This window comes from Orcinus orca, chromosome 9 (assembly GCF_937001465.1).
Source record: "Orcinus orca chromosome 9, mOrcOrc1.1, whole genome shotgun sequence".
In the NCBI taxonomy this organism is placed as follows: domain Eukaryota; kingdom Metazoa; phylum Chordata; class Mammalia; order Artiodactyla; family Delphinidae; genus Orcinus; species Orcinus orca.
Window position 1 is genome coordinate 12,386,143 of NC_064567.1, and position 9,551 is coordinate 12,395,693.

The 9,551-nt window shown below is 47.0% G+C and overlaps 1 protein-coding gene across 2 annotated transcripts in view; it reads left to right on the top strand.

Moving 5' to 3' along the window:
- DENND11 (DENN domain containing 11) overlaps window positions 1–8,515 on the top strand; it is a 51,024-nt gene extending 42,509 nt beyond the window's left edge. For both annotated transcript variants that reach the window (XM_004272128.4, XM_033432323.2), the window contains one exon: window positions 859–8,515. In XM_004272128.4, the coding sequence (XP_004272176.1) occupies window positions 859–1,054 (196 nt within the window). In that variant the 3' untranslated portion in view covers window positions 1,055–8,515. The remainder of the gene's footprint in view (window positions 1–858) is intronic.
- The last annotated feature ends 1,036 nt before the right edge of the window (window positions 8,516–9,551 follow it).

The window sequence follows — 9,551 nt, forward strand, 5'->3', positions numbered from 1 at the left end:
TTTGGGCACTAGGCACCTTGCTCTGTGGAACACAGCTGAAAAGTCCAGACAGTTAATGCCTTTTCTGACTACAGTTCATATATTCATACAGTACTGTTAAGTTCGTGACATTCAAATCATGCTCTGTGCATAATTAAAACAAAAAAAGCAATCGAAAGCACACAGCTGCGTACAGATGGTGGTGAGCTGTGGCGATACCGGTACCTCCAGGCTGACTCCCCTTCCGCCTTCACTGCCCGCTCCAGCAGGGCTGGCTTCAGGTTGCCCCGTGCCCACCGCAGCGCCCCTGAGCTCCACCTTTTCTGTGTGGGTGCCTCAGGGCCTGGAGAGCCAATTCAGAGCCCTTCTCTGCCTCTAGGAAGGCTCACCTCCTGCTGCGGGCTCTACTTACCCAGCCAGGGCTTTGAAGGTGAATTTCACTTTCTCACATTAAGTCTTGACCTCAGAACTGCATTATCAGTTTTTTTGGTTTTGTTTTCTGTCCTTCTCTTCCCTTTATGACTAAGCAGAAAGAGAGGAACCAAGTTTACGGGGCCTCTCCCTGCAGCTGTGTTTAAACCCCAGTGACCTCCCTCTCAACCGGAAAAGAAATTGTTGGCAGTCAGACCATCAGTTGCTTAGAGATTTTGCTCGTTGTACCACGGTTAACGCCAGTTTTTTGCTGACCTTAGCGGCACTTGAATAACCGTTTAACTTCTATCCTGTTTTCTTCTTTTAAAAGATATGTCTGAGATTTGAAACCATTTAAAAGTATATCAAGCAAAGCAGTGTAGTTTTGGTTCCCCACGTGCGGCTTACTTGGTGAGCTTTCGTGTCTTTTCTGCCTTCCCTTTCCCACGTCTTGTCTTGTGAATGCAGGTTTTTCCTAGAGCAAAACAATCGGATATTTCAGACTTTACTGGAGGTGTCTGCCAGTCAAGACAAAACTCTGACGGCTGAGCATGCCCGGGGCATGGGTCTAGACCCCCAAGGAGACCGAAGCTTTCTCATGGACCTGCTGGAGGCCTACGGCATCGATGTCATGTTGGTCATTGACAACCCCTGTTGCCCATAGGAAGGATGAGTTCACCCAGGCCCCAGATGGCCTGATTTTTAATTAAGTTGACACAAAGGAATACTGTTTATACTTCCAACAAATGTAACTTTTGCATCGCCTTCCCTCCCTTCCTCCCTCCCAAGAGGTAAGATGAGAGCACCTTGGTTTTGTAGGTCGTTGAAAGCTACCGCCTTCAGAGCTGCTGCCGGTTTGGTCTTAGGAGTTATCAAAGCAGATTCTCTCATTGCCTTGTTGAGGGACTTGAGGAGATGGGGCGAAGGCCGCGTATCACCAGGCGCGGGCTGAGCTCTGGAAACGTGGGGCTGGACTGTTGAGAAAGTCTGTCTGGTTCTTGTCGCTTGACATATCAAGAATAAGACAGCTGTCCATCCAGTGTGGCGTTGGATGTCCACCTGCCTGAAGCAGAAGCTAGACCAGGTGGCCTTTCAAGGTTATTTTAATCAGTTCTGGGAGTCTAGTCTTGGGATCAAATCCCTTTTCCTGTTTATTAGAGTAAATCTGTGTTTTCTCTGTTCACGTAGGTAAGAGACTTCAAAGAGGGACAAAGGATATTTCTGTCACCAAGTGTGAGCTTCTCTAAGGACAGATGACAGGGAGAGGTTGCTTCTCAGTCACCTGAGAGCTAAAATTGTAGAATGAAGCCTTGAAACCTTTCTCTGAGTAAGTTAATGGTGGCCACTCCATGTAATAGTCCTTTTTCTCTGAATCCCCTCCTCTTGGGGACGGGCTGGCAGATTCCTTCAGGCCGATGTTAACAAGAGTGTGTACCAGTTTGGAGCCCTCATAAACAAACTTCTCTTTAGCAGAGACGACATTTGTCGAGCTGAGTAATTGGGACCAGAGAGGTACAGGTTTGTTAGAGAGCAAACGTGGCAGTCCCTCCTCCCAGGAAAGTAGTTGGGAACCCTGAGAGTGAGCTCCTCTGCTTTGCTCCAGAGTGTTCTGCCCTGGGACAGCTCCTGTCGGCCCTGCCTGTTCTCTTTGGCTGGGGCGTTCGGTTGATGCCAGCTTAGGTGAGACAGCCACAGTCTGTTAGCCAGAGAAGCGAGCTCCTGGAGCAGCGTTTAGGTCTTTTGGGGTCTGTTTAGGATTTTGACTTGGGATCCTGGGTTGTTGGTGACAAATAACTTCTTGCCCTTCACCATTCCTGCCTGGCTCTGTTATTGGAGTAGCCGTCCGTATATCCATGTCTGGGACCAAGTTCCAGCCAGGCAAATGTCCACAGAGATAACTTCCAAACAGATGGGTCCCATGTCTTATCTCAAGACTAGCTTTATAGGGCTTATTGCTTTATTTAAAAATATTTTCACTGTAGCCCCTTGACATGGAATTGAAGACTAAAGAAATTCGCATGTGGAAATGCACAGACATTGATTAATCAAGGTAGCATCTTTTATGTAAGTATATAAATCAGTTTGGGCATTGAATTGTAAACTGTACATTTTTCTCCCCTGTGGCTTTAGCCTTCATTTCAGTAATACATATGTTTACAAAAGAAAAAAAGAATCTGTGTTTAGAAGCTGAAGCTTCACTGCCTTTTTCCTGGAAGAGTGACTGGAGAAGAAGTGGCCTTTCTAACTTGGGTCAAGTTATGGTTACTTTTATATACTTTTAGTGGTATCCGAAGGCTCAGGGCTTTCTATGTTGGGGGTGGGTGGTCAGAAGTAGGGGCGGGCGTAAAAGGGAAGGTCAGATTCTCGTGGAGGACACAGGCAGACCCTCTTTCTGTGCAGCTGGGGAATTTGTTGGGAGAATACTCTATTTAAGCACTTCTGCTCCAGAGGCCTTCTGCGTGTGAACGCTTTTGTTTTTGTGGTATTGTAACTCCAAGCTCAGACGTGCTGATGTAGAGGTAGTAGGATGAAGATGAGATTCCTGTATCTCCCTTTGAATGGTGGGCCCAGGCTTCTGTGCTCCTTTTAGCTCCCTGCCGTCCTAGGCAGCTGTCCATCTGGCATCTCTGTGTGTCCCGCCGATGCTCACGCAGAGGTCTGGGCTGGGGGTGGCCCTGGGAGGGGTGCACCCATGAGGCAGTGCCACTCTGAGGTCATACGCACCCTGGGCTTGGCCGACCTTGAAGAGGAAACCCAAGCATTGGTTCTTCCCTGCATTGCCAGCTTCCTGCGGGGGGGGCCAGGAGTCTAGTGCAGCGCCCTCTGCTGGGCCGGCCGGTGCGCCGTTGCCCTGTGGTTACCCTCGTCACTGCCTGTCGTCCCCCGGGAATGCAGATGTGGCGCCTCTTGCTCCCGAGGTCACAGGTCACCGTTTGGAGGCTCTCTCAGGTGGGCAGCACCCACGGCGTCGCTTGCTGCCAGGTCCCTGAAAGGGGAGTTCGTAGGTGAGGTACCAGGCAAGACTCCCTGCACAGGGACGGCAGAAGCTAGAGGCCACACAGACCTGCTTGTGTGTCACTGTGGAAATATTTTCTGAGAACCCCCCTGCTTTTGTTTGGAAGCTTTGGAGAATGTCTCTTTCCCTGTCCCCAGAAGGGACAGGGCTTACTGTTGCTACTGTGGCCTTCTGGAGGTCGGGGGCCTCGGGTCCACTGACTGATGGTGGCCTCCTGTCCCTCTAGACCCTTGGACCACCTCCCTCCCTCCCCACTGTACCAGCTGGCGTGGTCCTGCTGGGGGACTGTAAGCCTGATCTAACGCCAAGCTGCGAGCCACGTCCTAACTTGGAAACACTGCTGACCTGAGACACGGGGGCTGCCAGGTCACCCCTGAGTCAAGTTAGAAGAAACTCTCGGTGGCGAGAGTCCTTGTGGGACCTAGAACCCAGGCTTGGGGTTTGTTGATGTCTGTAAGGTACGACAGAGTTCTGGTGAAATGGACTTTTCACTTATGCAGGCTGGGCAGATGGTACCATTCAGCCTTTGGGACAATGTCCAGTTGTCCTCTGGATTAGGACTCTTCAGGAGTCAGAAATGGTAGGACTTATCTTTCACCAGACCAAAAAGTATGGGCCAAATAAGAGTTTAGAATTAGCTTTGGCTTTTGCTAAGCCTGAAGCACTCCGTAGGCCTGGTGTAGATCCCTGGTAGTGGAAGTGCCTGTATAGCCCCTGGTGAGTTAGGATTGCTGTGGGTCAGCAGGCATCTGTCTCCTGGAGCCATCCTTCATCCTGGCATCATGTCTTCCATTTGGCTGAAGAAGGGACGCTAACTTCACTGATATAGCGATAGAAATAATTTAGCATAGGAATTTGCATTTATAACTTACCTTGTTTTGTCCCACGTGAAAATCAAGATGGGAAATTTAAGTATAGCACAGGGTGCAGATAATTCTCAGTGCCACGTGTGAAGGTTCATTTATCAGTGTAACTCCTGTATTTTAGCTAGAAGGTAAAGATAAGTGAAATCATGGCTGAATCACTGTTTTTCATTCTGGTGGTTCTGAGGATGAACTTGCTGTTTGTCTTGATACACTGAAAGCCCTTCAAACGCAATAAAAAGGTAAGATTATTCACCTTTAAACCGAGGCCTTTGGGGAACCTTTTGTAAAGGGCAGTGAAGAGTTAACCTTTTAACGGCAGTACAGCAACCCTCCAGGAAGAGGCGGGGACCTCAGGGACTGTTTGTTTTGTTTTGTTTTGTTTTAAATGAAACTGCAGAGCCCAGGGAATGAGCTGAGGTGCTTCCTCCACTCCCAGGACGATCATACTTGCAGAGGTAGAGGAGGGGGAGGGCGCTGCTGAATAAATAAGACAGTGAACTTGCTTTGGTGTGATGACAGTTCTCCAACAGGCAAGGTTAGTATGGGGACTGGCGTGTCTCACACGGGCTTTCATCTCCCCGTTAGGTTCCTGGCTGGTGGGCTCAGACTCTGCGAAAGGGCCAGTCCTCGGGTCTTTTCCCTGCATTCCTGCTGTACTTAGTGCCCTGCAGTGAGGATCCTGCAGACCTGGGGCTCACTCCAGCAGGCCAGTCCGTCCCCTCTCATTTCAGGAAAGCCCTTTTGTGATTCAGGTAGGGGAAGAGGAGTTCAGGGCTCCTTTTACTCCCAAGTCATGGATTTTTAATATTCCATTTGTATTACCAGTATACCTCTGTTCCCCGGAGCTACTGGGGTGGAGTGCTGTGGAAAAAGGCTAACTGTGAATTTAGTTCATGTTTTTCTTATAAGAAATGGAAGTTTATTTTTATATCGATATTACTATGTGATGAATTGAGTATGCAGATGTTGGAAGGAAATTTCAAAACTATAATCCTAGAAGAAACGGGCAGTATTGCAATTTGGAAGCAGCTGAGACCCCGTAAGGGTTTTGTTATTTAAATGTTTGGGTGAGTGAATAAGGACTGTCCTGTGAAATCTAACACAGCCTCTTGAGGAGATAAAGTTGACAGTCCGATGGAGGATGACACACATTCACCAACCTTAAGTAAGATTCTTGTATGAAAGGGGGTGAATGTGATCATGCTGGAGGCAGGTGAGAGGCAGGGGTAGTTTTATAACCGGCACTTTGACTCATTTGTGGAGCTGGAACACAGGGGCCACTTGGTGAAACTGCACATTTAGAAAGGAAGTAAGAATTTTCCAGAGCTAGAGAAATGATGACGGAGAAGTAAAGCCCTGCTTTCATCTCTTTAGCATTTATTCTAGAAGCTCAGCATAGTGGGCTTCTAGAGGTAATAGGATCTAAATTCAGAAAATTTATTTAACTACCATGGAAGGCTAGGTATGCATGACCTCTGTTTGCTGTGGAATGCCTCTTTAGACTCATGGCCCATCTACTTTGCTTTCTGAGGACCGCTGGGGGATGCAGGGGTGGGGTGTAGGGTGTTATGAACTAGCTGGAGATGATCCACAAAATGACAAATCCACACACGGGTCACTGAGTTCACTGGTTGGTAACATATACCATTGACACTGGAGTGAAAACTCCTTCCTTTGGCCAAATCAAGCAAAGATAAAAGTCTCAAAACATTTTGAAGGCAGCATCAGGAAATGAGTTTCGGTCTAGCCCTCCAAGACCAGTGAGGAAAGCTGTAGATTCTGTGCTTCTGAACAGACTAGGTAGGAGACTTTAGGGGTACAGAGTAGAGGAAGAACAAAACTAACCTCCTTTGTTTATCCCAAGCTTGTTGGCTAAATTTTTTATAGGTCTGAGAGAGAAACCTTTTTTGAAAAAGAAATAGTTGTAAGCCTTGGGAAAAGTTCTGTTTCTGCCAAGCTAGGATCAGCATAGTCTCCCTGTCGCCTTAAATGTCAAACCCCTACTTTGATTAATACCCCAGTGTAAGAGTTACAGCAATAAGAGAAACGGAATCTGTTTTTGTTTCAAGTGTTTACCTCATAGTATGAAATTAGTAAGACAGTTCATAGATCTCACCCTGAATATACTGCATCTGGGTGTGTTGTTCTCTCTCTTCAATGGTGATCATTTTAAAGGCCTAAAGGAAGCTGGGGTTCATCCCGAAGAGTAAATGTTTCTTGAATTGATTTTGTTCTGTGGTACAGATAACATCTGTGTATATCATATGTGTATATATCTGAACCAAGTTGTATGCAGAGAGGTTGATATAACTATATTTACAGAAGACAGTTTTTACAATTAAAATTCACATTTTAACATGAACATGTGTGCTGCAGTCCTTCACTTGGTCCAAGAAATGCGGCTTGTGGTAGGAAGCAGCAACAGCCCAGGGCACGAGCAGAATCCGTGGCGCTCAGCACTGACCTCGCTTACGGTGATGACGGAAGAAACCAGAGCTGGTGCCTGTCCTCCTTGAGGCCACGGTCTGGATACACATTCTCCAGGTAATGGAAACCGAAGTTGGAAATAACCGTCCCCATTCCATCAGAAAAGCCAGGACTGTGCACCCTCCATCCTATCAGACAACTTCTGGAGAAGGACCCCACAGAGACCAAAGCTTTTTTGTTTCACATCTTCCTCCTACTTAAGTTTACTTTAAAACAAACATTATATACTGACACACACACACACATTTTATTTTTAACCTTCTGGGGAGTGAGTTATTTTAAGGCAGTAGAGACTCAATTCCTAACATTGTTAGCTCTGTGTTCCAAGCCATGTTCCTACCTTCCAAGTGACATGACCACGTATTACCTATTTCCTAGGGTTGTGGGAACACAGCTAAGCAGTCGCACGTGTAAAGCACTGGCACATAGTAATTACAACCATGCATACAAATTGGCCATGGGGTTAAGCAAAAGGCTTTATACTGAACTATATATTAAATATCTGCTCTGTTTTTAATAGAAATACTCTTGGATTTTGAGTGAAATTAGTCTGACAAAAGGTTTGTACTAAACAAGAAGGGGGGACTCGGCTTCTCCTCGCACCCCTCAGCATTCCAGGTCTAGCTGATGAGGGTCTCTCATAGCTGCTGAAACATCCTTTACATGGCCCTTATATGGAAGGACAACAGAAAGAAGGCAATAGATGACAAGGCAACCATGTTCTCAGTAAATAGTCTGAATCAAGAAAACAAAATTTGAACTAGGACATATTTACATTTAAAAATGAATAAAAACTCATCTGAATTAAATATCCTTCCTCAATCATATGTTCCGTTATTTCTATGGAAAAATTAGAATCACTAAAACACATACAGGCTGGTAGCCAAGATTCTGTGCTGGTCTGTTGCACTCTCTTATAGAACCAATATATGCCGGATTCTCTTGGCTCATGTAGACCGCATTTTCCTACACCACAGCACCCCCTCTCCCCTCCTCTCTTGGCTTAACGTAGACCGTATTTTCCTGCACCACAGCACCCCCTCTCCCCTCCACGGGCAGTATGGAGTGGTTGCTCCTTAGACTGCATGCTTGGACCTGCCTGCTTTTTGTTTTTGCAAAAGCACAGCTTTTAACACCACTCTGAAGAACACAGAGGTAAACAGGTAAGCATTATTTTATGGGCTGTTCAGTCATGGTCTTTTCATGGCTGCTTTATAATCCTTTAAGCATTGGTCTTCACTCTCCAAGGGGTTCGTGGGTGCCAGCACATGCACTGTCCTAAAACTGATCTACCCGAGGGTGAGCCAGCCAGTTCTCCTTTCCCTCTTCCCCCTTGTGCAATTTTCCTTCCTCTTTACAAAAAGAAAACCTTACGTCTCATCCAGCTTACTGTGGTGCACTGCCCTCTGGAATATAAAAACCTCAGGGGCGCCAAGGTGATTATCATGCCTAGCTACTGAATCCTTAGCAAGGTAGGTAAGTTTCTGGTTCTCGGTCTTCAACAAACTAAAGGGGGATCTAATCAAGCTGTTGATAGGTCACTGTGATTTTTGATATGCAACTCGAGAACTGCATGACATTGTCGTGATAACAGAATTTTTTCTATCCCATCTGCTTACTTACGTATTTACATCTATAAGGTTAAGCCTTGTTTCACCTTAGCTGTAAATAACATGTGCTTTTGGGAGAAGACAGAATGGTGGAATAGAATGACGTGAGCTTACCTCTTCTTACGGAAACAGAATCACAACTAACTGCTGAACAACTGTCGACCAAAAAAAAACGCTGGAACCTACCAGAAAAGATACCCTATATCCAAAGACAAAGAAGCAGCCACAATGAGATTGTAGGAGGGGTGCAATCGTGATAAAAATCAAACCCCGTACATGCCAGGTGGGCAACCCACAAACTGGAAGATAATTATACCACAGAAGTTCTCCCACAGGAGTGAAAGTTCTGAGCCCCATGTCAGGCTCCCCAGCCTGGGGGTCTGGCAACAGGAGGAGGAGCGCCCAGAGAAGCTGGCTTTGAAGGCCCACGAGGTTTGATTGCAGGAATTCCACAGGACTGGAGGAAACAAACTCCACTCTTGGAAGGGCGCACACAGGGTCTCGTGTGCACCACGATCCAGGGGAAAAGCAGAGACCTCGTAACTTACCTGCTAGTATTGGAGGGTCTCCTGCAGAGGTGGGAGGCGGCTGTGGCTCACTGTGGGGACAGGGACACTGGCAGCAGTCGTTCTGGAGAGTATTCATTGGTATGAGCCCTCTTGGAGGCCACCATTTTCTCACCAAGACCTCGCCCTACCCAACAGCCAGTGCTAGGACGCCTCAGGCCAAACAACCAACAGGGTGGGGAACACAGCCCCACCCATCAACAGGTAGGCTACTTAAAGTCCTGCTGAGAACACAGCTGCCCGATAAACACAACCCCTGACACTGGCCTTGCCCACCAGAGGGACAAGACCCAGGTCCACCCACAAGTGGGCAGGCACCAGTCCCTCCCACGAGGAAGCCTGCACAAGCCTCTTAGACAGCCTCAGCGACCAGGGGGCAGACCACACAAGGAAGAAGAGCTATAACTCTGCAGCCTGCAGAATGGAACCCGCAGTCACAAAGTTAGACAAAATGAGATGGCAGAGGAATATGTCCCAGATGAAGGAACAAGATAAAACCCTAGAAAAACAACTAAGAGATAGGCAGTTCACCTGAAGAATTCGTAGTAATGATAGTAAAGATGACCCAAGATCTCAGAAAAGAATGGAGGCACAGATCAAGAAGGTACAAGAAATG